The sequence below is a fragment of the Brachyistius frenatus genome, unplaced genomic scaffold (genome assembly GCF_029030835.1).
Source record: "Brachyistius frenatus isolate BFR_SWC_R1_liver_20210118 unplaced genomic scaffold, ASM2903083v1 Contig_1, whole genome shotgun sequence".
NCBI lineage: Eukaryota > Metazoa > Chordata > Actinopteri > Embiotocidae > Brachyistius > Brachyistius frenatus.
This window is the reverse complement of record NW_027210600.1, coordinates 452,033-480,000: the sequence shown is the minus strand read 5'-3', so window position 1 is coordinate 480,000 and position 27,968 is coordinate 452,033. Positions and strand designations below refer to the sequence as shown.

The 27,968-nt window shown below is 41.5% G+C and overlaps 1 protein-coding gene across 3 annotated transcripts in view; it reads left to right on the top strand.

The window, feature by feature from the left end:
- LOC138616192 (endothelin-converting enzyme-like 1) overlaps positions 1 to 27,968 on the top strand; it is a 52,377-nt gene that overhangs the window by 21,921 nt on the left and 2,488 nt on the right. For 2 of the 3 annotated variants that reach the window (XM_069690459.1, XM_069690372.1), the window contains exons 7-16: positions 5,068 to 5,290; positions 9,738 to 9,836; positions 10,343 to 10,417; positions 13,920 to 14,023; positions 15,074 to 15,132; positions 18,815 to 18,866; positions 23,631 to 23,698; positions 24,254 to 24,402; positions 26,174 to 26,239; positions 26,826 to 26,921. In XM_069690459.1, the coding sequence (XP_069546560.1) occupies positions 5,068 to 5,290; positions 9,738 to 9,836; positions 10,343 to 10,417; positions 13,920 to 14,023; positions 15,074 to 15,132; positions 18,815 to 18,866; positions 23,631 to 23,698; positions 24,254 to 24,402; positions 26,174 to 26,239; positions 26,826 to 26,921 (991 nt within the window). The remainder of the gene's footprint in view (positions 1 to 5,067; positions 5,291 to 9,737; positions 9,837 to 10,342; positions 10,418 to 13,919; positions 14,024 to 15,073; positions 15,133 to 18,814; positions 18,867 to 23,630; positions 23,699 to 24,253; positions 24,403 to 26,173; positions 26,240 to 26,825; positions 26,922 to 27,968) is intronic. The other variant, XM_069690539.1, reaches the window with a different exon arrangement.

Sequence of the window (27,968 nt, the reverse complement as noted above, 5' to 3'; positions counted from 1 at the left end):
AAGAGGACGGTGTCTTTTCATCTCCCTAACTAGCCCCATTAAAATCCATTCAGCTAATGAGCCTTCACTCAGTCCTCCGGTGATTAAGACCTACTGCTTTTTCAGTGCAGCGCTCTCACAGACTCTGCTTTCATTGAGCTGTGCTGTGACTCCATTACTGCTCAAATGTGCACACAGACACATACAACACCAGTGACCATGTGGAAAGGGGTATGGGGGGGGGGGCTTTCACACAATAAGGGCATTTTTAGGGAGCAACACATGTTAGATTTGACATGTTTGAAATAGTTCATTTTACTTACAAAGTGATGCAATGTTGATACAAGTTGGGTCTTATTCCAGGTGAAGGTTTTATGTGAAAGAAAATTGTGGATCCAAAATATTAAAATGATGATAATTCTTTTGAAGTTCACTGAAGTACAATTTAAGTATTTTAGTAAACTTTATGCTACTTCATACTTCAAATCCACTACATTTTAGAGGGAAATATTACTCTTTAAACTCCACTACTTTCATCTGACAGCTATAGCTGCTAATTACTCTTCCAATTAAGATTTTACATTAAAAACAATGAATAAGCTTGTGATATGATAAAGCAGAGTAGAATAAAGAAGTACCTACTTGAAGGGTTACAGGGGTTAGATCTCCTGTAACTAAAGCTCTTTAATATTTCACAAAAGCAAGAAGTAGAAACTTTGTCAAAAAATTGCCACCGATTTGTAAAGCAGAAATGTCTTTGTCTTTCCCGTCTCATTAATCATCTCACTGCCCCGTAGTTGCAACAGTAAAAAATACTGCTCGCACACAGCAGTATTATCAATGTAATCATTTAATATAGTTGTAATACATTGGCCGCCCATAACAATTCACTCAAAATCAGACTCAAAAACAAGTCTCCAAGCTGAGGGTTCAATTAGAAGAGATCATTAGATGATGATAATAATACATGATTTATTGAAGTAATGAGTTTGATTTATAAATCTTGGTAGTTAGACTCCACCCACAAAGTGTAGGGCGATGTCCCAGATGGATGTAGGCTATAGGGCAGGACCCCCGCTGGAGGTGGTGGAGTGGAGTATACAGATTTCAAAATTTGGGGTTATGCTTCACCAAATCACAACATAAGACATCTCTGGGCACTTAAGAAAGGAACCCAACAAATCCCAGATGAGCGATAGTTGGGAAGAAAAAACCTCCTTTTAACAGGAAGAAAGCGAGAGGGGAGATCGATGATGACTGATGGGACCTTCGGTGGAGAGTCCCAGGAAAACCAGACGTATCAGCTGGTGATGAGGAGGAGGGTTTCGCATCAGGAGGTCTGAGAGGCAGAATGACAGAATTACGATGATAGTTAAAGAACAGGGATGAGAAACTGATTGGCTCAAAAGCGCAGGCAGAGAGATCATTTGGCAAATATGGTGCAAACAAATTATGAATGAGTGATTTGACAGCGTGGGAAAACGGAGCATTCACAGAGGGGGAATTAAACCAGGACGCGAGGTTACAGATCCTCCTTCATTCCTGTGTCTGTTCCCTCCAACCACCCTAAAACTCCTCCATACTTCGAATATCAGTCTTTTTACTTGTCACATCACCTCCTTCTTCATAACTCTCTGACACCAACGGCTTTGAAGAAACGGCAGTATTTCAGTATCTGGGAATGAGACCCAGCTGTAGAGACAACATGTAAATAACCTTGAAGTAACTGGCAGGCAGTTTCTTTATAGTCTTGCCCGCCCATCACTTCCAGCCGAAGACATCGCTGACTGGTCTCTCCATGAACGCAGACAGATAAAATTGATATAAACCCTCCATCAAACTCCCAGTGAAACAGCAGAAAACTAAAGGAGCGTTATTAGTAACTGGAAATTCATGCATCACCGACCAAAGGGGGATGTTCATCATCTTCAGACAGCAGCCTCATCACTGATCTAAATGAATGCTTGTATCTGGAAGGCTCTTCTTTTGATGTGTTACTTGGCTGCGCTGTTTTTTTCTCCCGTACCTGCTGTAGCAACAAATCACCATTTAATCCAAAGATAACAAATACAACACCAATACAAAATGTCCCATGTATGAAATACTGGGCGAAATTATGAATAAACAACACTCCTCATTTGATGGCTGATAAGAACCCACTCTTCAGGTTGTTTGACACCCGTCTTCTGATACCAAACATATTTCAATCAGGGGAGATTTGATTTGAGTGAACGAATACAAGATTTTATCGTCGTGCAGGAAAAACAAGAGAAACGTGAGAGTCTGATTAGACTCCGATGTGATGTCATCATGTTTAAAGGGGGTGATGCAGTACAGTAAACACGTGGTGGTGGTGGTGAGGATCTGAGGAATTCAATTCAATTATATAGCACCAGATAAAAAAAATCAGTCGGTACAGGGCACTTAACATCATAAGGCCCTTCCATCGAACCTCATACATAACAGAGAGGAACTAAACAATTTAAATCTGGATGAGATGAGGAGGACTTTGATGAGTTGGACACTGGATATAAGACTGCAGGTGAATGAGGCGGATCGCCATTATGTGACGGCTGATGCAAAAGAGAAGAGACCAGATATACATTTTGACAACAGTGGTTGGCTGATTGAGATCGTGGCAAAATTTGATTGGTTTACCGAAAACGGCTCGTAGTCAGGTGATTAGAAGAAGCAGGAAGAGAGAGAATTGAGAATGAATGAGTCACAAATATGGTCTTCCTGATTAAATTTACATTGATCTTCATTAGTCCTCTCTAATCTGACACCCATGTTGACATCAATTGTTAGATCCTTCCAAAGTACATACAAGAATAATAGCGCTAAGATACAAAATAATAAGTTTTCATCTCCTAAAAATGTGAACAAGTGCTGTTTTAACTATATTTTAATGAACTCAGCTCTCTTGTTTTTTGGTGAGGACCATCAACTGTGATCTGTGTGGTTGTGATAAGTAACACTCAACATAAATTAATGGCCATTGTGAGTTTGGTTTTCAGTAACCACACAGCTCATTGTGGATTATCCCCTCTTACTCCAAGAGATTACTGTCATTACTTTTCCTCAAAGATGCCTCAAATAAAACCGCTCACCGCACCTCATACACAGCAGAGGAATGCTGTACAGTTTTACCATTATCATATAGATGACTTCCACACATGTGGCTGCACTCCTGGGCACACACACACTCACTCACTCACACACTCACACACACACACACACACACACACACACACACACACACACACACACACACACACACACACACACACACACACACACACACACACACACAAAGATATTCACATGGATGAAGTGAAAGTCTAAACTCACACCTGTCCCAGTGCAAATAAATAACGTGGAACAAATACGTGACAACAAAACCAGCTAATGAAGTGCAGCAGCCACACCTGCACTGTAACATATGTTGATTAGTAGACACCACCTGAGTCTCCCATTCATTTATTCCCCCTCCCTTCTGCCACCTCCTGCCGTCCTCTCACTTTTCCCGTCAATTAAATTCACTTCACAAGTGCTTTGTTGGCGGGACCTCGGGGTGCAGTTGCCAAGGCGCTTTTTGATTTAATATCTGTCACACATAGGGAAAATGATGGGGAAAAAAATAAGATAATAAAGGGGAAAACAACAACAACATGCCGCAAGGTTTGCATGGGGCCTCACAGCAGGAGAAGGGGGCATTTGTCCCCGCAGGGCAGATTAGATGTGCACACCCAGTGGGGGCACGAGGACACACCAGCACTCCATTGTCTGGGGGGAGAAGACACAGCTTGAATACATAAATCAATGATCCATTTTCTTTCTGTTTGCCTCTCCTCTCAGCTGCCTCTCCGCTGCGAGTCAGTCTGGGTTGGAGGGAGCTGTTCTTTAGCTGTCGGGCCCTCTTGACTTCTCACTATTCGTTCTCGATCACTGTCTCCATCTTGTTTTCTCGCTGACTTTTCTGACTCTTAAGGGTTTTAGAGGGCAGATGGAAAAACAGCACTTTGTGCCAGATGGGACATGATCGCGGCGCGACAGTGTAGATGTCACTTTACAAAGAGAACAAAAGAGACGGTGCGCTGGTAAGTGTGCTTACATTAAAGCGATACTATGCAGTAAAAGCAACACACTCTTATTCTTACAAGTGAAAGATTAATTCGTAAGAAACCCTCGTTGAGTTCAGTACACTCGGGTTTTGCTGCTGCAGTCTTACTTGTTCTGGGATGACCACAATCTATCAAGGAGACCAGATAACAAGATGGCGCCTCATTTACTGGAATGAAAAACTTGTCAGTCGCACATACCACGAAAAAGTTTCCCAAACTTCCACCATTAGATACCAGGATCTTCCACTTTAGTATAATTGTGCATTTAATGCAGGTGTATCAGCATCCGTCGAGCCCGTAGAGAGCATGTGACTGAGCTGGCTTACTTGTGGTTTAAAAAAAATCATATGGCTTCTCTTGACTTTCCAAAAGTTTTTGAGCCAAATGTGTCAAATTCTCACGATGCCATTTTACTTTCACCCCTTTTCCGATGAATGTGTACGCAAAACTGTTTTCTGGGCTTTTTTAACTGTGAAAGTTACAATCTCTGTTCGCAGGACTTTTTGTGTTTTCTTGTTCCCAAAACTCAGAATTGAAGTGGGAATAAAAGCTTTTAGGTTTCTCTGCACGTTTTTTTTTTTAAACCTTACAGACTGAGATTAAGCTCCAGAACCCTGAACGGTTACTGTGTAACTATATATTGGTCAAATCTATTGAGTTCAGGCTGTCTGCGTCTAAATGTTACATCTGATCATTTTTCCCGTTTCTCAAAACTGTATTTTTATTTAAATCTTTGGAAGTCTGTGTTTCATCTCATCATTCCTGATGTTATTTTAATCTATAAAAGAATAAATACTTTGATCTCAGCTGGGCAAACCTGGTTAAATAAAGGCTGAAAAAATAAGATAGCATAAAGAGAGGAAGTTGTTTTGAACTTTTTAATTATCAGAAGCAAGTTTTCTTTTCTTTTTTCAAATATGAATTAAATAATGTAACTGCTTTCCTCTGCTTTCCTCTGTCCTAGAGTTCTCCATAACTACATGCTGTGGCGCATCGTGGCAGCACTCAGTGAGCACCTGTCCACCGCCTTCCGCAGCACCATCCACGAATTCTCCCGAGAGATTGACGGCACCGAGCAGCAGCTGGAGCTGGGCCGGCTCTGCCTCACGCAGGCCAACAAACACTTCGGCATGGCCCTGGGAGCCCTGTTCGTCCAGCAGCACTTCTCCTCACAGAGCAAGGCCAAGGTGTGGATACGGGCGGGCCGAAGGGTGGTCGGTGCTGCGGTCGAGTGATGTGTATGGACTGGATGGAGGAATGAATTGTTTTGATTTTCTCCTGTGCTCAGAGGGAGAAAAAAAAAACTCCTCTGGCCATTCGCATAGACGGTAACAAAATAAAAACTGCCAAGTAGATCTTTACGACCTCCAAAACATCAAATCTGGATTATCAGTAGAGTTTCCTAACTCCTTACTGTTGGCTCCTAACTGAGGCAGCTGAACCTGAGAGATCTGAAACCTGACTGCTGCCTACTGCTTTATTTAATCCATCACTGACTATTGAATATAATCTAAATGCAGTCTGTGTCCCAGTTCTCTTCTAAACAGTAATTCTAAGCAGCATATCTTGTGATCACAATTGAGCATATAGAACAAGTAAGTGTGCAAACAAAGTAGTAAATGCTTGAGCGGGAAATGATTGTTCCACATAACAAATCATTATAAAAAATATCTAAAATCAGAGAAAACAACAATAAAAAAGTAATATTCAGCTTTATCAGCGATAGAACAATGAAGTCTTTCTATCATTGTTCCTCCTGTCTCAATAAGATAAGTTAGAAGATGGGAAGTTAAGAGTTAGAAAACTGAATTTTATGAACAAACTATTGATCATTGTTATTGTTCAAAAGAAGAAATCATCATAAAAGACAACAGTTGCAAATATGGATGACTATAAGGCGTATTAATCTCTGTGTCCAATAGGGTAGAACCGTTTTGCAATAAACTTCCTTTCACTCTGAGGATTTGAGTCCTTCGTCAAAGAGCGGTAGTTTACCAAATGACACTATCAGACACAAAGGAATCCTTCCATTGATAAAGATTTGGGTTCGTGACACTACCTGTGCTGCTATCATTCTGAAATTAATTGCATCTGTAGCTGCCAGCACTTACATGTAAAACCCTAGAAACAATTCTTAATTAAATATGATGTGCGCTGTATTCCACTGAAACCCAGTGAATCAACAGGATGACATTAGTATGCAGCACACATTGTGTGCATTTAGTGCGATATGTGGTACAAAAAAAACCTATTATCTGTTCGCCACGCTTTGCATTGGGTATCGAGTACCCTGAAACACAAGGGGAAAATGCAGGCAGTGATGAGCAATTAAACTGCAATTCCCATTGGCTGTATTAGAAAATAGTTGTACTTGGAAACACGTTTTCCACCAGAACTGTGGTGAACACTTTTTTTTGGTCCAGTTCATCTTTTTTTCTGTAGATGTGCAGGGGCGTAGTCCAGCTGTGCATTTTGAAATGACTGATTGATTCCTGAATACCTTTCATTCACTGCGTTTTGTTTTGTATTTGACTCTCTGCCAAGGTCAGTCGCAATCCCCCCACCTCTGCCCTCTGGCCCCCTTCACTCTCACCTTAATCCTTCCTCATATGTATTCTTACCTCGGTCTCATGTCCAGTCTCTGACATGGGGATATGGTTCCCAATGGGATCTCTAACCTGTGTAACCCCGTGCTCTTTCTGTAAGCCCTTCATCATCTCCCTTTCACCTGTCCACCCAATACTCTTCATCTTACATTGAGCCATCTGTCTTCTTCTCTTGCAAACTTCGCCAAAGCAAGTTCGCCACAACCGGATACGTTCTGGGTGTAAATTACTTTCTTTATACTGTAGCTTAATTGAAATTTAAGTTTCCGAGCTCTTAAAGTTCCATTTCAGATTCTAGTGAGATACTAAATGTAAATTTCAATAATGCTTCAAGCTAGTGGAGCCTTTCTGATTAAGAAAAGACCAGAGAGGAAGGATTTTATGATCAAGCAAAGTTGGGTTTTTTTTTGCCAGATGAAGTGGGTGCTAGTCTCATAGATACCTCAAAATCCTCTGAAAATCACTTCAAACATCAAGAGTATCTGTGCTCTATTTAGCCCGTGTAGACCTCCTCTTCTGCAGATGGGAGGGGATGTCCATGTCCACACTGATCATTTTACTTTGTTAATAGACATCGGCCTGTATGTCCGCACAGGTCGCAGACCTCATTATCAACCCGAGAGAGGTACCAGACCTGAAGCCAGTTGCGATGTGTGTAGCCTTGACTGACTCACCGAGTCGCTGCTTACCTCAGCACGAACAGGAATTAATGAGTCTCAGGAGCTGAAGTAGAGAGACAGGAGACAGCGAGGTGAAGACAGGCTCTCTTATTATCCTGAATCGCTAAAGTGGAGAGAGCTGAAGGACACAACATGTCATGGTATCTTTTAGGAGCAGCATTTCTGCTTTTTGAGAGAGCAGAAGTCCTAAAGGAGAAGTTTGTGCAGCAGTTTATCAGCAGCACCTAGTCGGTCTCTGATATTCAAATACAGGTTAGGATGACAATATAATAAGGAATTTTCTACCTCTGTGTGCAGTTTGCATATGCCACTCGTCAACTGCCGGCACCGGCTTGGCTCTACTCACTGTTTTTGGGTTCCCGTTGGTTATGGACAGTAACTGGTCCTATTTTTGGTGTCATCTTCATCAATGCTCCAACATAGCTGAGCATAAACTAAAAGGTGACGTGAAATCCCTGCTGACCACTGATTGGTCAGACAGAATCGTCACAACCTTTGCCTCACTGCATTCTGCACACAGCCGGCATTGTTAAACAGCTGAGGTGCTTCCTCAAAAATAAAATATGTCTTAATGCGGTAACAGTCACATATCAAGAATCAACAGATTCCCTTCTATATCTTCCACCGTTTGTGCGCGTGTCGCATCGAGTGCGACGTCGCTATGATAACAACACCACCTTTAGTACTATCGACAGAGGTAATCGAAATCTGGAAAAAATACCTGGTGCCAAATGCGAATAGAGGCGAGCCGATCCGATAGCGGCAGCGGAAAAGGAGCATTAGTCACACTCACCTGAGGAACTCTAATTATCAAACGTGTCTTCCATGTCTTACATCCCATTCTGGTTGCTTCAGCTGGAAAACAGAGCTGTGTGAGAAATCCAATGGAAGGGTTAGGGCTAATTACATATTGGACTTTGGAATTTGCTTTAAAACTGCAGCTATAGAACTACAAAGGTTAGAGAAAGGCCAGCATTGCAGGCAACAGAAATCCAATTAGTTACAACCGTACAAGCTCAAGTACACGACTCAGAATAACACAAACAATACCGTCTGCCGTTTGGAGCTTGGCCTTCGACTCACTTAATCATTTGGATTTGAAGATAAAGCCCCTGAAAACTTGCCATTAAAAATTCAGTATTTCTGTATAACAGAGGTTGGAATCTGTGAGAGGGTTGAAGATAAAGTGCAGAAGCAGAGACGTCAAGCGTGAGACGCAATTTATGTCAAAATTTACACTCCTCGCAGTCGTAACTGAATCAAATCTGAACGCATGGACACGTATTTAGATTCATCATGGGTTACATTTTCCGCAGGTATCTATTATTTCATGTCCATTATGAATGAATGTCGTTCAATCTGCTTTGACGTATTCCCCATAGCTTCAGAACCTGCTCGAGAGTCATGTTTTAAACTGGACCTGCACACCAGACTGTTTGTTTTACACTGTACATATAATCAGATGGATTTTCTTTCTGCTTAGATTTGTAAGTTTAGTTCAGACAAATTCCGCCTCCTCTCCTTAACTGGGTCATAAATAAGCAAGACTGACTCCTCGTCAACAGCGTGGTTGTATTAAGAACTGGACACTGACTTACAGGATGATGAGTCTCCTCAGTGAACCATACGTATGTTTCTCATACGTCCTTCTCACTCCAGCTAGTGGAGAGGATGCACAAACTCCCGCTGGCCGACTTCCTGTTGGCTCCCCGTGCATGAGTGGGATAAAACACCCATGTCACCATGGACCTGAAACTTCAGCAGAGAGTGCTCATCAACTATTGTGTCATATTTTTGGAGCGCAGAAAGACGTCGCAGGGAGCTACACTTGTAGGTTGAGAAACTCATGTTGGAGAAGCAACGTGCCATCGCGCCACAGTTCAGGTTATTTACGCTGAATGTTTTTTCCTCAGAACGTCACAGCCGAACTTAGTATTGACGGTCAGATCCTGTGAATGTCAAAGAAGCTGCTGACCTGAGGCTGACCCTCATTACCGAGCCCTTTACTTCGTTGTCGTCAAGCATTCAAAGGTTTCCGTTGCTGATTTCAGGTGCTGAATAGACGGAACTTGAAGTACTTCCTCATGAAAGTTATGTGCAACCCGACGGTCTCCGTACTTTCTGATTGTACCGCGTACGCTGGGAGACGCTGGGTTCTAGTTGAATTTAAGAGTATCAAAGTAATCCAGTAATAGTTGCCTGTACGTCCATGTGACAGTTGAAAACTAACTGATCTCCATGGCAACATTCTACTTCCTGATCCACAGCATAATGGGAGCTGGGAGCTGGAAGCTCGATGCACACAAGCTCTTCAAAGTTTAATCAAATGTTGTGTTATCTCCCTCCAGGTACAGGAGCTGGTCGAAGACATAAAGCACTCCCTGGACCTCCGGCTGCAGGAGCTGGATTGGATGGATGAAGCCACCAAGGATGCTGCCAGAGCGAAGGTTCGGAGCCGCACTGAGTCTCTGCATCACAAACACGACTTTCTGCCAGATCCGATTAGTATTTGAAAAGAATTTAATTATTTCTTTGCGATTCTTTTCTTCCGGGACTTTGATTGATTGCTTGGTTAGATAGAAGTGTGTGATAGAATACATCGAGGGCTTGACATTGAGAAGTGCGGTTCGCTTAATCCGGATCTCTCTGTGGTGCTGATTTAGGGTCTGCACTGCAAGATATCCCTTCTAATACTTTTACAATCTGAAGTTATAATCCTTTTAGGGGGCCATGCTGAATATAAAGAGCTTCACTGTAATCCTATTACATTGGGCTTGCTTGATTAGCTGATGCATGTGTGTGTGCGCTCAGATGGCAATGGGTCCATAAGCAAGTGTGTATTGGTGGTTGTTACTCGCTGCAAGTGCATGTAGGCTGCTTTTGGACAGGTTTGGTTGTTTGTCCTCCACTTCCTCTTCCACTCCATCATCCTGTTCTTCTTCTCCGCTCCCAGCTGAAGCACATGATGGTGATGACAGGATACCCAGACTTCCTGCTCAAACCTGAACTCATTGATCAAGAATATGGGGTGAGTCATGTGGATTTCATTTCACTCTGCGCCATGCGGTCATCTTTACCACACATAAGCACCGACATATCATACACTCCAATCCTATTACCCAGCATCCTTCTCTTTCTCTCGGCTCTACAAGGATTTCCCATCAGGTGTTACTGTGCATCCTGGGTGATTGAATTCAGAAAGAGAGAGAAAGTACATTATCATATGCAGGAGTGCACAGACATGCTGAAGAGACCATTCAAATAAAGAAATGAATAATAATATTTGCTGCGTATGTTGCTACAACCACTAAGTGCACATAAAACTTGGTAGCATGCAGGTCAGAAAATATGCAATCGGGTGTTTCTAGATGGAGAAATTGAATGTGTGGGAAACAAATGAAAGCGTAAACTAAATCTGAAAACTAAATAAACTGTTATGAAGGCAGTACGACAACAAGTCTGAGGCTCACATCAGTATTGGAAACTAAGTACGTTTACTTAAATGTGTGTACTTGTGTAGTATATTTTTAAGATATTTGTACTTTACGTGACTATTTTCCTTTATGCTATTTTAATTCACAACATGTCAGAGAGAAGAAATGCTCATATTTATATGTATATATGTACACATTTAATTAAAGTTACTAGTTTTTTTTGCAGATTTGGAGCTTTCATAAACCTATGATCGGCTCATAAACTTAAAAACAACCCAACATGATATAAAGCAGATCAAATTATCTCCACTATCATTAGAGTATTATTATTCATAGAACACAATTATGTGACGAATGAATGTTTCTTTTGTGCCAGTACTATAAATTAAGAAAAAACTTTCTCACTAAAACTTGTAAAAACTTGAGATCTAATAAATCTTTTGCAAATATTTTTTTCACTATTTTAACAACCTACAATATTAACATTTATGTCTGCAAGCTGTGAGTTGGCTCATTGCTGTTTCTTGGCAAGTTTTCGGCATCAACTGTGTCAGTGGAACAGCAAGAAACCATTAGCACATATTCTGCCACCATGTCACACCACCTCTGAGGTGCGATCAAAAACTTCCAAGAGTGTTTCATGAACAGAAGCAATAACTTTTCGAAAGTACTCCAAGTCATGTTGCTAGACCAACACCTGTTACACTCGTTTTTGTGACTAGTTCATGTGCGTGTCTAGTCTCCCCATGGACCTAAAACTAAAACAGAGACCACACAATCAATTTTGTATCAAATTTTTGTGGAAGAGAAATTCAATGGGTGTTTTTTCATGTTGGAGAACCCGAGTGCCATCGTGCAAAAGTTCAGGCCGTTTGTGCAGAATATTTTCCCTTAGACATCCCAGTGCAACTCGGTGTTGACAGTCGGATCCTGGTGGATGAATCCATGATGCACAACCCAAAGAAAACCCGCCTGGTTTCCCTTCATTTCCGTAGGCTTTTAAAGCATTTCAAGGGTCTCCGTGCACTCTCTTCTAAAGTCCACGGTGAAATCACACATGCACCAGTGGTCAAAAACCACATGTAACTCAGGTGCTGATGTTCAAGTGACGTAACTCGGAATACTCACCAGAGTTATTGCTTCCCCCCGATGTGTACGCATTTACTGTCCTGTACTCCGTTATCAATTCAAAACTTTTTGAAAACTTAACTGGACACTTCTAAACTGAATAGAGGATTCAGCCTGCTGAAAAGTCACACATTTACAAGTGAACTAAAACTTGTAAATGTGTATTGAACTTATATAGATCACATATCGTTTGTTAAACCTGACTTGACTTTAGCCCGAGTACGTACCAATTGGCTGCTGATGACAGAGTAGGTGGCATTTGCTTTCGTAGAGCTACATTAAATTTCATGTAGAAACAAACTGTCAGCTTTTGAAGATAATTATCTTAACTTTGCGTAGTATAAAGTAAAACATCTAACTTTCAAGCATGGACAGGCCAAAGCGTGGCTATTTCACGTTTTGCCGCGATACCGAGTTAAAATAAAGTGTACTTCCCAAAATGCCAAACAGTTTCTTTAATCTCAACAATACCAATTAACAAGGTGTGCCTTCACCTTTTGTTGTTGCTTCTACTCCTTGTTAAAAGTGCCCAGATAAAAGCGTGTGTTGTGATTGTGGAAGTTCTGTTCCTTTCTGTAGCGGCTTTCCCTCCATCTGCTACCATAGTTTTTATACGGCTCCTTACAGATGTGTATTTTTGTCACAAACTGACCGAAGGTCATTTGGCCCTGTGAGATTAAACAACCAAAAAGAGCAAACAAGAGAGATGATGTGTTTACTGTCAGTTAAAAGGATGGAGATGTTACAACAGTGAGTTACATTCAATTCTTTTGGCAAATGAATAAAACCAGTCTTCCATCTGCGTACAATAAACATCTGCGAGTGCATTTTAACGTTGGCAGCCCAGCAGAAGGAGTCGTCCTCTTATATACTGAATCAGAAATAAGTTGTGTCCCAGTCATCACAAATGATCACTATTTACAACATAACAGCTAATTAGTAGCCGACTGAGGATCTCTGGTCACCTCACACATCCACAAACACAACATCATAAATCAGTAGTTTGACATTTTGAGAAATACAAATATTTGTTTTTGCGCCAAGAGTGAGATGAGAAGATTATTCCCACTCTTACATCTGCCAGTTAAAGACAAGGCTACAGCTATTAGCTAGTTTGCTTATAGCTTAACATAAACACTGGTAACACCTCTACTGTTTACTAATTACCACATCCTACTTTTAATATTTACATAAAAGGATTTATGCAGAGCTTTGTGACTATTTCTTGGCTGGGAGCAGTAACTCCGGGGTCTGAGACCTAAAATGGCAAAGTGGCATTATGTACAAATTAAACAGAGAAGTGTACAATATATTAAGTTTCAGTTGTGTTAGTAAAGGAACAGAAGTGATGGGGTTTGTGGGAAATACGGTGTTATCATGGTAATGAGAAATATGTTAAATACACGCTCACACACACCAGTCGTAAGAAGCTGCACTTTGTTTTTGTATGTGTTGAATTTAAAACCCTTATTGTTACAGAAGATTTAGCCTTTGTATTATTTATTACAGCCACAGAAAGTATGTTTTCTCAAGTTTCTTCCCTTTTATGATTTTCTTTTGTAACTTTAAGCCCACGATTCTCTTTAGTTAAAGATTAGAACTAAAATATTTCTGATGTGCAGCATGCTTATTATCATAGGTGATTATCTATGACTATGACTATTATATGGTAGTGGGAAAAGATCGTTTTTGCATTTTTCTTGACTCGCAATTTTGATAATTCACGCAATTTTCCTACAAAATAATCACTTAGAACTCCACAAATACTTCGACATTTTTGAGAAAAGTTGCTGCAAAATAATTTTTTTATCATAGCGACCATAAAAACAAAAAAACGCCACAAAATCTTTAAGGAACTGATGAAAAATTTCAATTGTTAACAAATGAAACATCCAAGTCTCTTCCAGAAAGCTAAAGAGCACGTAAAATGCCGAACTGCTCCTTTAATGCTTCATCTCTTTTGTGCAGTTTGATGTGGATGAGAAGACGTACTTCAAGAACATCCTCAACAGCATCAAGTTCAACATCAAGCTGTCTGTCAAGAAGATCCATGAAGAAGTGGACAAGACGGCGTGAGTGTCCCGCATCCTCACGTTACACGAGCTCCACTAGTCAGCCATCTCAGCTCACCGACATGCAGCGCACACAATTAAACGAGGTTAATATATCCGAGGTGCAGCTGAGGCTCCTGCGGTTACACCACAGCGTGTGTCCCTCTAATATGTTTGACATGCCTAACATGTGTCCCCACCAATCCCTTTTCACTTCGACATATTTGCTGATGTGCCTCTAAATTAAGCCAACAGATACCAAATTGACACACACAGCTGCAGAAAATCCATTTGATTTACTTATCTGCAGCAGGCAGGCAGCAAAAAAGTGCTGTGGGACATGTGCTTCATTTTTCTAAAATACAGCCCGGTGCGCCTGGATTGAGTGCCTCTCTGCTATGACAACACATTACAGTCGCATTAGTATTCCTCAAAACAACTGTATCATTAGCCCACACTCAACGCCCTGAAGAGGCAAATCACATGCTCTGCCGTTATCACCCAAAAAGTGCACCTTTCATCACTCACTCTGTCTTGTCTCTGCGCAAATAAAGAAAGGAAACACTCCTCCTCCGTCTCCCCCGTGTCCGCCTCCCCTCCATCTCTCCACAGTCCACGCCGATCCATCAGTCTTTCCCTCCCAGAACAAGGGCATCTCACACTTTCAGAGTTAGTCATTTGGGAGATTTCGTGCCAATCGATTGGGCCGGCTTTAAGTGGATTACCATAAAGGAACTGTCCGTGTTTTCATATGCAGAGAGGAACTTTGGCCGTGGGACCACACACACTGAATATTTCTCACCAGGGGGGTTTTAGGGAGGGAGATAGACGGAGGTGTTTGGGATTCTGTTCAGGATCTGGGAGTGTTTGGAGTCGGCAGGTTGGTGAATTGAGAGTGTGTGTGTGTGTGTGTGTGTGTGTGTGTGTGTGTGTGTGTGTGTGTGTGTGTGTGTGTGTGTGTGTGTGTGTGTGTGTGTGTGTGTGTGTGTGTGTGTGTGTGTGTGTGTGTGTGTGTGTGCGTCTGAGGGATCTCATCTTTTAAACCCTGTTTGTTTCTTGTTTCTCCCTCAGGTGGCTTCTTCCCCCTCAGGCCCTTAATGCCTACTACCTCCCTAACAAGAACCAAATGGGTGAGTGTGTGACTCACTCAATGTACGTGGACATATTTGTGTTGTCTCTGTCATCTGTTTCTACACACACACACACACACACACACACACACACACACACACACACACACACACACACACACACACACCAAATCCTTCCTCCAATTTCCATTCCACACCACACCTTGGACCGTGCATTAGCTACACACAATCACACCATGTTGTCGTCTGTTTTCAACAAGTCAAACACGATGGCCGCAGGAAGAGAAAAAGAAGCGCGTTCACCTCCTCATATCATATTCGCTCTCATCACTCACTTTCTACTTCGATCTCCACCTTACATACTTAATACCCTCCCGGAGGAAAAACAAGCAGTAACACCTTCCTGAGTTTTAGCAAATCTAGCCATGCGATGTCATCCCCTCCTCTTCCTCTTCTCCCTCCTCTTCCTCCTCCTCCCTCCTCGTCTTCTCCCGAGATCGGCCCGCTGTCTGTGTCTGCTTGCCTGCTGGATTAAATCTCTCGCAGAAAAATCAATGGCGTGCTCGCAAGCCGATGCTGGATAACAGAAGGATTCAGACAAACACAGTCATCAGAACCCTTCCGGATTTGTTTTTTGTATTGCCCATCTTGTTTCTCTTTCTTAATCCAGCTACTTCACTTCACTCTTTTTTTCCTTTAATTAAATTAATATTGCCCACTTCAATTGAACCTCCATCTCCTTGGTTTCTGTTATTTCATGTTTAGAATTGGGTTCTGCTTTTGCACTATATTGTAAGTTTTTTTTCTCTTGATAGAAAGCTGATACAAAATCAGTTTTTAAAATTGGAATTTTTTTTTTGCTTAGCGTCAGAAAATTACTTCTTTTGCCATCATCAGTAATTTAAAACATTGAGCATCTGGCAGTATGTTAACAAACATTGAAAGTCTCAGATTGTACAAATGTTACCAGTCTATGAAGTCTATGATCATGCTGCCCTCTGCGCTAACATCAGGATCATTAACTGTATATAAAAGTGGACGTAGCTTCCATGTTGAAAAATGAGGCTGATGCAGAAGAGCCTTAAACTGTAATACCACCGATGGCCGCTAGGGGTCGGCTCCAAAAAGCCTCCAGCTCCATAGACTCCCATTCATCTTCTCTCATGAAATACAAAGTCAATATTTGCGAAAGTCACTCCTTTATATTAGTTTTCTGGTGGTCCATCTGAAAATAATTCCATCATTAATTAGATATTAGGCCTGAAAAGTTGTTTTGGGGTTGTGTCTGTTTGATTTACAGGCCTGTGGTACAGTCAGGTTAGTTGGACGGTCGTAGTGTCCTCGGGTTCCCAAACAGATCGAGTCAGATTCACCACTCACTTCTCCCCCACTTTGCCCAAAATGGCAAGATGGTGACGGCCAAATCCGAACTCGAGACGTCAGAACAGCAGTTCACAAACCAATGATCAGGATGCCAGTGTGCAGACAATAACGTGATCAGTGAGCAGACAATAATGTGATCAGCAGACAAAATTTCTATCGTCAACCATCTCAGAGTGACATGTTAGCCTAATATTTGCTTACTAGCACAAAGTGCATGTGAGGCTGATGGTGGTGTTATTAGCTCTATGGGGGTTTGGTCATAAACAAAAGTGCCAGACGATGACTTTTCCCCGGTGATGGAACCAAATAGTGTGACCAAAACCATTTTGGCCATAACAAGTTTGTGTTTCACTTGAATAAAGATGAAAAGTTCTTTGGTTGCGTCATCGTCCTGCTGAATGCTGAAATTTGATCCAATGAGTTTTGATGCATTTGGCTGAATCTGATTGCACAGAATGTTTCTGTGTTCTTCTACATTATTCTGTCAATGGTGAAAGCATCAAAACATGACAGTGTGCCAGTTCCACTGGCAGCACCACATACCCGAGCTGGAACAGAAGCAGCATGTTTGACAGATGAGGTGGTGCTTTGGCACTCGAGCTGTTCCTTGTTTTCCTCTTTCCATCATTTTGATCGAGGTTCATCTTTGTTTCATCAGTCCACAGACTTTTGTTCCACAACTCCACCAGTTTCTTTTTGGATGTTTTTGTGAGCTTCGGGTTGGTCTTTCTGTGTTTGATGCCTTCTGGTGGTGAATCCTCTGGTGTTCCTCCTCAGAAAGTCTTGATTGTTGACAAGGAAACATGGACACCTTCATCCCGGAGAGCATTCTTGACTTATCGTAGGATTTTGCTCTGATCCATGACACCTGTTTCTCCTCGGTCTTGGTTAAGGTTGTTTTTTTGTTTTCTAGATTTCTTGTGCACACCTACTTTTTCTGGAATGTATCCAGCTCTTGATTTTTGAATAACAGCTACCTCTGACATCCCTCGTATGAAAAATATTTCCTTTTGGCCTTGTTATTCAACCGCTTTGTCATGCAGCTGTGGCTCAGATGGTGGAGCAGGTTGCCCAATAATCATAAGGTTGGTGGTTCAATCCGCAGACCCTCCTGTCCACATGGCAAAGTGTCCTTGGGCAAGACACCAAAGACACTCCGCCATGCCAACTTGCTCCTGATGGCAGGTGAGCACCTTACATGGCAGCTCTGTCGCCATCGGTGTGTGTGTGAATGGCAAAGATTGTTAAGTGCTTCGTAGACTGCTGAGGTAAAAATAAGTTCAGACAATATTTTCATTCAATTGCATGTCCACCTCTTTACTGTTCGTAAAACAGACAACTCAATCTTAATCAAAATGGCAACACTGGAATGCGTGAACTAATAATGAAACAAGAAACATTTAGTATACAGGTGTCCGATTACTTTTGAACCCTTTGAATTTGGGCACTATTTGTTAAAAGGGCTTTATCTCCCACAGCTTCTTGTTTACTGATGTAAACCTAGTTCAGTTAAAGCTTGGGCTTTAGACTTTATGGTAGTATCCATTATTTGATTTCAAACTGAAGCACATAGTTTGAAGAACATAAAACGATGGTATAACTTCTGCAGCTTTAGAGGATTTTTGCAATTTGAAAATATAACCCTGAAGATGTCCTCAGGCAACATAAACAACCCAACAACTGTGATCGTATCCTGAATCAAATATTCTCGCTCAGAAGTGCATGACATCACCTTTTTTTCTGTTTGCGCTCTTCTCACTGGTTTAAAGTCTGGGGGATTGTGTGTTCACGTTTAACCTGATTGAAAAAAATTGCTTTTCAGGTCTTTCAAAGCTGCGACCTGAGACGACATGCAGCTGACATCCTGTCAACAACTCTTCAGTGATAACACAGATATCTGGTGATTTAAAGCTGGATTAACTTTAAAGATTTACAGCAGCAAGAGGCAACAAGAGATACATTCCCCAGGTTTGGAAGACATCAAGATATCAATAAAAATAAATGTCTTCTTCAGAGTGTATGAAGGTGTAGAAGGGTTAGTTCAAGAGGTTTAGACATTGTTGGTGAAACCAATGAAGTACAAACCTGTTAAGGAGACTGGTTTGTTTATTGCTTCCACAGTCTGCTCACAGGAATATATGTGGGCAAACAGGGACTGTTTCTGTCACTCTCTTGTGTAAAAGCTGTACTTTTAAATTTGAAGTTGTTTGTATGGAACATCATGGCTTTGGCAGCTTTAAGGCATCTGAGTTTTCCATTTCCTCCGAACACGTTTTCCCTCTGAAGATACCTGATGATACCGCTTCCCTAATGTTGCTTTTGTTTATCTGTCTTACAGTGTTTCCCGCCGGCATCCTTCAGCCCACTCTCTACAACCCCGAGTTCCCACAGTAAGTAGTCCTCCCACTGCCCCCGCCTTTCCCTGCTGCCATCTGTGGGGAGGAACGGACATCTCCACGACCACAACAACAAAGGTCGTTAAAGGCTACGTTAGTCTGGCAAGCCTCTGCTTCCCCTTAAATCCCCACACATCTGATTAAACCAATTTAACTACCCACCAAGAGCTCAATTACTGAACATGGTCCTGCTAATGGAACAGGTGTCATTGAGAGGTCGCCTCCCTAAATTTGAGCCCGTCGACTAATTTGATGGCGCATGAAAGTAGATAGCCTCCCTGTCTGTTTCTGCCGCTTCCGTTTCTCTCAGTCGTTCTCAAGTCAGGGTCTCAAACAAGATCTTTGTGATGACAATTTTAGGAATTACTGTCACCGAAATAGATACAACTATTTATTGCTTTAAGTTAGTCAGACATCAGGACACAAATGAACATTTCTTCGGTTCTTCTTTTGGTATTTTTAACCAAGGTCTGGTGGCTACGGGGTATTTCATGGCCAACAGAATTCGAAAACAGCAGCACTTTGTAAAAAAAACAAAAACAAAGATTGTCTCTACAGTGTTCTTGTCAGAGTGGACAACCTTCGGAGTAACATTTACATTATCATATACTCGTTTGTTCGACAATAAAGCTCTCAGCTGAAATCTACAGGACTCAATAGTCTTCGAGCCGGCTAGTAGTCGTTAGTTCAAGCCAATAGTTGAGTAGTTGTCGCACGTTTATGATTTTAATGAAATCATAAGAATAAATATTGTTTGGTGCGTCACAAAATGGTTTCAGGGCTGGCAAAGAATGTTTTAAGTAAGATTGTTAACACTGTGCTACATTACAGAGTAATAAAAAAACACCAGAAAGCGAGCTGCCTGTTGGTAGCCCATTAAACTACCTTGGCTATCTACTGTGGTCATGCTAGGTGGCTAACGTTGGGCTACTGACGGGATTCAGTGGAAAGGTTATGTTTGATGTTGTGAAATTAAATGCTAAATTTTGTATGTAGAGTTCATATGTCTTCTTGATGTCATCCTTTACCCTTTTGAAATGCCCCCACACTTTGGAGGATTTTGGAGTTTGAGGTAGAGTCAATGAACAGACTGAAAAGCCAATTAATTGAACCGGGTTCGTTCACTGAGCGGGTCGAATCAGGTGGCAACAGCCATACTGGGTCTACGTCACTATACTGGGTCTACCCCGGTATACTGGTCTACCCCGGTATGCTGGGTCTACCCCGGTATACTGGTCTACCCCGGTATGCTGGGTCTACCCCGGTATGCTGGGTCTACCCCGGTGTACTGGGTCTACCCCGGTGTACTGGGTCTACCCCGGTGTACTGGGTCTACTCCTACCCCAGTATGGCACAATCACACAGCCTACTGGTTAACTATCTGGGTGCAACCGACTGAAATCCTACTGAATGTTTCTGAGGCAATAGGCTGAAATTCTTTGAAAGCAGTGCTGGGATTCATTATTCATACTAAGAACTAAATAAAGAATATACAAATTGCTGTGGTTCAGTATTAATCTAAAAGTATATAACAAATCAAAATCTAAACAATTACAATAATGTATATTTAGTTATATGTGTGTGAAGAAACTGATGAAAATGAGTGTAAATTCAAATGTTACATTTTTAAAATACAGCATTATAACAGTGATGTCCTACTGGAGACATCCCACTCACTCTCAGTCACTTTTACATGTTTTAGCCAATTCGTTATTAATTGTGTAGAATTAATGATTTACAACGGTTTACATTTTTATCACTGCAGGCTTTTTATCAAAGCATATCACATGTTTACAGAATAACTTCACACGTTCCAGACCACCACTGATTTTAAATTCAGTACAGTATGAAACTCCACTTGAGACTTAATGAACTTAATGGCAAACAGATCATAATGAAGCTTGGAGTTATGTTACCAACACAAAGTAATTCATTTAAGCAGGTTTCTCAGGATTGTTTAAGAATGAAGATTAAATGAAGATTCAACCTTGTATGTTATATAAAGAGATCATTTTCATGACATTGTTTATGTAAAAATGATGAGCAGCTCACTCAGGTTTGCATGAACACTGAAAATAAAGTTTTAGAAAAACCCAACTAAACTTCACAGTGAGAGTTTCAGCTCTCTGCGAGTTAGTTTTCATACAATACTGGCGTGAAGTAGAACCAAATGGCTGCCCGCAAGGAAGGAAATCAATCCACAAACTTGTGGTGTGGTTGTGAAGAAAGCATTGCAGTGAGGAGAGCGAGTAAACAACTTTTTTTTTTCACTCAGCATACCTTTTGTTAACCCGAGCTGTGTGCTGTGAGTCAACCTGCAGCCGCCAGTATTGAGCATTATTCTAAACCAACACAATACAACCCAAGTAGCTACACCCTCTGCATTCATACAACTCCACTCAACGACCACACACACAAATATGAGGAAATTAGACCTAACAGTTTGTGTACCCAATATTAGCTAACACTTCTATGTCTTCATTAGAGGTGATCACCACTTCTTCCACTACCTGCTGCCATGCATGCCAATCAATATTAATTAATGATCGGAAGAAAGGGTGTGTGTGTGTGTGTGTGTGTGTGTGTGTGTGTGTGTGTGTGTGTGTGTGTGTGTGTGTGTGTGTGTGTGTGTGTGTGTGTGTGTGTGTGTGTGTGTGTGTGTGTGTGTGTGTGTGTGTGTGTGTGTGTGACAGAGAGCGAGAGGGGGGAGAAAGTGAGAGTTTATGGGAGGTTAGGGCTACTGCAGTAATAACTTCAAGGGGACAGACACGGACAGACACACACACACACACACACACACACACACACACACACACACACACACACACACACACACACACACACACACACACACACCTCTCTCCACTATCACATTGAGTATAATGAAGCTTCAACCAGCCAGTTAGTTCAGCGAGGGAGTCTGGCCCAGTGTGAGGCAGCGTATCGACTAGCTGTCAGAAAGTCATTTTCAGACGTAGCCATGTGAATAGCCCTGAGTCTGCCCTCTCATCGCTCTCTATATCTGCATGTGCGCCAAAGACACCACTCTAGTTCAGTGCAGGAGGTCAAGGAGAGGAAAGGCCACCTGCTGCTTGTTTTAAATCTGGGGGCCACTGGGAGGAACACAGGAAGGTTGTTGGCACTTACACTGACTTTCTTGTACCAACAACCTGGGAAATTAAGATTTATGTTCGCACCGCAGCTGAAAGGCCTCAGAGCAGATTTGTTCCCCACTTGTGAAACACAGATTTGATGTTTTCTAATCAATGCGAACAAGGAAAATGTGGCATTAAGATGATTTTTATTCAATACCAATCTGAACCACATGGATACCAAATTAGATCTCAAGTGCAACATCTGGCTTGGCTGAGCAGAATTCGCAATGAGGACAATGGGACAAGGGAAAAGAAAGCCCACCAGCTGACTGTAATGAGACACTTCGAATCAGTCAAAAGTGCTCTGAGAGGATATGCATACCGCCCTTACTTTGGGTATCTGTACTGCCAAACTCAGACTTGGAGATTTTAGGTGGGATTTTCTGGTCCTGGGTTTGAGCTCCAATACAAAAACGTCAGATCGTGATCACGAGGACGAGCAGTGAGAAACAGTGAATGGGAGCCAGAGAGGAACTGGACAGAAAGTAGCACGATATAAACATAAATGCATGAAGAGAAATGGATATAGTGCTGCCGCTTACTTTTCAGTGTGGCCATGTGCCCATTATATAAGAGTGTAAAACTGGGGACAGGACGCCTCCGACTGCAATGAAAACCGCACATACTCGGGAGCTGGGAAACTTTTCTGGCTCATAAGTCAGGCAAAATATGTTCATTCAAGTGAGCAGGTGCCACCCTTAAGTCCAGGATTCAGTTCTCAACACACCCATAGATATAAACAACATTATAGCATTGATTCGCTTTCTTGCGTGTGCTTTTGTACGTTTTGTAGAGTGTAAGATACAGGAGAGACTTGAGTAGAGATGTTTCTGAAGTTTTATAATATGAGCCTGACAAAGTCTTGCAAACACACTTAATAGTGAAAGCACACGCTATACAATCAACATCACTCTGATGTCTGTCCATTACCACTAAGCTGCAACCGGGAAACAGTTAGTTCAAGTTAGCTTAGCATAAAGACTGGGAGTCAAGGGATATGAAGAACCTGGCTCTCTCCAAAGGGGACAAATTCACCCTTGTGTGGGTGAAGCTCAGTAATTTACATGTTCTGTCTCATTCGTTTGAGCTGAACAAAAACCTAGAGGCCACCAACACCTTTTTCTATTGTTTATGGTAAGCGGGTCTAGCTTGAGATTTAACAGACAGATGAGATTGCCAACGAACCTCTCATAACCTCTGGCAAAACAGTGTACTTCACAAGAGACCTGTTATCTGAAAAAAAGTTGCGTTAGCCTCTTACTAATGAAAGGCTACGATACCTTTAGTTATTTTTTAAAGAGTTGCGAGGGGGAGTAGCTTTGTAAAATATGAGGCAACAGCAGAAAATTCAAAGAGCGACAACGTCAGCAAACTGAGAAACCAATCTCACATACTCAGTACTCCATTTGAACTTTGCTACCAATAGCAAGTTTCCATATTCATTTATGAATTCTACTTTTCACACGAAAATAAATGTGCTTTTTCTTCTTTTAAAAGTTCAGGGTCACTTTAAGATCGGCACTTCAAGACTATCTAAGTGTCTGTAGATACCAAGAAAGTTTCAGTTTTTGTAATGTTTCATATTTCTGCTTCCCAACATTAGGTCCCTGAACTTTGGAGGAATAGGAGCTATCATTGGCCACGAGCTAACACATGGATATGATGACTGGGGTAAGAATACTAACCTCTTCACCCATAATCCATTGCAACAAAGTCTGATCATCCACAGTTTTTTTCAGCATTTTGAGTTGTAGTTCTTAAAAGGCTCCATAACGTTTGTTTTTTTTAAATGATTACTTTATCAACTTCATTGGGCAACTGTGCAGCAAAGGTTATTTTGAGCCACAATCTCAAACTTTGGTTTCCAGTCAAAAGTGCTGCCCTTAAAGATTCATCAGAAGAATTTAGTGAGGGTGGGAACTTTCTGCCGAACAACTTTTTGTTTGTGCACTTCCAGCTTCTTTGCCAGATAGCCAACCATCATTTTTACTCTACAAATTTAGGCAGCTGAACAAGTTGTTCAGCTGGTTCATGAACAGGACACATCAGCCAAAGTCCACTCTGGAAGTACAAACGTCTTGACTTCCAATTTATTGACTCCTGCAGCGACCAAAAGTGTCAAATGTGGCACGTTGGGCAGTTCTTTGGACTGAAAAGGAAAGTTGCAGGTTGTGTTGTCTCCATGCTAACACTGGCCCCCCCCTGCCCTTTTGCCCCTCATCTTAGTGATGCAATGGTTCATGTCCCTAGGGGGCCAATACGACCGCCATGGCAACCTCAAGCAGTGGTGGACCGAGGAGTCCTACAGGAAGTTCCAGAGGAAGGCTGAATGTATTGTCAAGCTCTACGATAACTTCACTGTGTATAACCAGAGGGTGGGTTTGCATGTGTGTGTGTGTGTGTGTGTGCACACGCACACACACACACACACACACACACACACACACACACACACTGTACGAGTCATGACATAGATACATGGGTCCACCGACGTTCTCGACTGACATTATGTTTATGTTGAAAACCATACATCAGAAAGTCAGTGTCCATCTCTAATGTAATGCAGCTCTATTTATGACCACTGATTTGATCAGTACTACTCTGGCTGTCTTTGGGAGACTTCTGCAATATTTTGTATTGATTGAAAGGAGATATATGTTCCTTTAAAGCAGACCTCTGCCGGTTTCACAGTGAATATCAGTCTACCAGTCATAGTTTGGACCTCTCTGTGACTGCGAACACAGTTGTAAAATGTCTTTTGTGACTTCGGGTGAGCTTCGTCAAGTCTGAAATAACCCGGAGCTGATGTTGCTTGAAATTTATAGTTTTACAACACAAAGTGCCCAAGCTTAAAAATATTGTCAATTTTACCAAGCAAGGAAAAAAAATTCTCTTGAGTTCTAATATGGAAAATGTCAGATGGATCCATGGTTTTTGGAGCTTACTAAACCACTATTAGGAAGTGAAAGTTCGAATATTTCATTTTCTGCTGCTTCAATTTTGACAATTCTGTAGAGCAAATTTAAAGCTAGAACGAGCAATTAGCTTTTCGAACAGAGCTTAACCTATGTTTCTACAACAAGGTACCGACACACCTCGACTCTACTCTGTTAAGGTTCTAAGTACTTTACTGGATTTTGTTTTCTATTGCACATAGTACCCCCTCAGTGCAGTTGGTCATCATGGCAAAGAAACATGAAATTACTATGACATCATTTTCAATGCAGCACACCCAAAGTGACCCCGATGTGGTTTTGCGGGTTGCCATCAAACCAGTAGTGCGGTAAATGTAGAAATTGTGGCCACTGTGGTAGCTTTGCTATTTAACAATGGCGGATTTGTGTGGCATGTCCTGTCATGATGAGGTGATGATGACTCCAGAGCAAATTCTCTCCGACCAATCAGTGGTCGGCAGTGTTTGCCCGTCACCTTTTGGTGTCGGCTCAGTTTGTTTGGAACCTTGATGGAGGTGATACAGAAAAAGTACCAGGTACCAGCTACTATCCACAACATTTGCCAGTTGGAGAACCAAAATAACTAGGAGAGTCAAGCCGAGTTGAGTCGAACCATGTGCTGGAAAACCGCCATTAGTTTAACATAAAGACTGGACGCTTCCTGGGGAGGTGGGAGGGGGGGGGGGCAATGGGGAGAGTATTTATTAACCTGCTGCAAATCCAGGAAGTCATTGCATCCAGCCAAGAACTACTGTAGTCTGGAACATTAGCCCTCATAAAACCTGTCAGCTCATCATCCTTTATACACTTTATAAGGATTAAACAAATAACATTTAACCTCATTGGTCGGTGTATTTCTTCAGTTTGGGATAGCAGAAGGCTAGCTGTTTCCACCTGTTTCCAGTCTTTGTGCTACGCTAAGCTAACCATTTCCTGGTTTCCTGGCTCTGGCTTACAGATATTATACGCAGATATAAGTGGTATCAATTTTTATCATGTCACAGGATGCACAGAAAGCAAGTTCCCAGATGACAACATTTTTTTGTTAAGATTACCGAATTGTTGATTGGTACACTGTAGATATTAATATTTTAGAGTAGAATTCATATCGTATTTCTGACCCCAGACTGAAGTACATCTAATAACGGATATATGTTTTCAAAGTTTCAGAACTTTCCTTTTCTGTGTCTAGGTGAATGGTCGTCTGACTCTGGGGGAGAACATAGCAGACATGGGAGGGCTGAAGCTGTCATACTTTGTAAGTAATAACTGATTCCATCATTGTTCAAATACTGTAGTGCTATGTTGCTCGGTAAAATCTAAATACTAGAATCCACTTCATCAGTACGCAAAGCCTCTGCCTGCTCTGTCTCAAAAATCTCCCTCCTTTTGTTCTTCATAAACCACCCTGCTTTATTTGCATTAAAGATAAACAATTTGACTTAAATTCCTCTGACCTGAATATTTAATACTTAATATACCTGCATGTCTAAGGTGCGGCACAATTCAATTCTACGTTGAGCATGGCAATAGTCAACATTGAAGTGAGCAGTGGTTTATGAAGGCAGAGACAAAAGTACAAAGGGAGACAATGAACGCGTTTAAATAAATCAGAACATTAAATGCACCATTAGTATCATAATACCCGTTAGTCGTGTCAATCACATTGATTGGCTGAAGTGAACATAACAAGTACGTTTCATTAAACGTCCCGTTTGGTTTCAGATCTTCTTTTAACTTAAAGAAAAGAGGCTTCTTTGTGGTTGGGGGTCATAATTTCATTTCTATCTCCTGTCTGTCATAATTCACTCCCTCCACACACCTCACTGTCTGTGTCTCTTCAGGCATATCAGAAGTGGGTGAGGGAACATGGTCCGGAGAGGCCCCTGCCCGGCCTCAGATACACTCACGAACAGCTGCTCTTCATCGCCTTCGCACAGGTACTGAAGCCCCGCGATGGAGTTCACACGATTGTCTTTCATTACATTTACATATTAAATGCTTTTTCTGCCACTCTCAGCTGGAGCGGCTGATCGTAGTGGGTAGGAGTTATATATGATCGCAACATTAGCTGATGGAAACTATCAGAGGGATAAGAAAAAAAAAATGCAGTGTTGGTGACAGCGCGACCACCCCTGTCCCTGATAACCATCACGCCTCATCATTGAATTTCAACATTGAGTTTCATTGAAATTCATGGCCTAATGTGACAGTGGTGAAATCTAGACACACTTTCTAATGCAACATGGAGTGTTTTAGTTCATTATTTTTTAAAACTCATGCCACAGGGGGAGCGGTATTAAAATCGAGCAAACGTGCGTACATTCATCTTCAATGTCATATTTGTGTTCACGGTGAATAAAAAGTCTCATTTTCAGCCTGAGGCAATTCAAGCACCTCAACCAAAATAACATGGTCAAGTCTGTAAATCTGCACAGCAGGCCAACACACAAGGTTTTTACACAGAATGACTTCTTAAAAATCTAACTCCTAACAAATATCAGGCTGCAACGAACGTTTTTTTTTTTTTTAAGTATTGATTAACCAATGATGAGTTTCCCAATTAATTGTTTGCTCAGGAAAATGACAGAAACTAAGTTCTGCATTGAAAATCCACCTTCAATAAAGGAACAAAGTATTATCATCAAAATGTATACCAGAGGTTGTTCAGCAGAACAATGGCCCTCAAGTGACCAATTAAATAACTTTATTTTAATTACCTGTTGCATAATTACCATTTTATTGTTGAAGGTAGATTGTACTGTATTGTTGGTTTTTTTTTCCTCTAATCATTGCTTTCTGTCAAGTATTTGATAATTTTTCATACTCCTGACCTTAAACGGTATTTTAATGAATCCACCCGAGACATTTAGAGGCGAATTCGCTCTCTGGAGGAACTGCTAACAACTCCCATGTGAATCATGGCAGGAGACTTCCACTAAAACGTATGGAGACCACTGCTTTAATCTTTGTTCTGAAGTATCTAC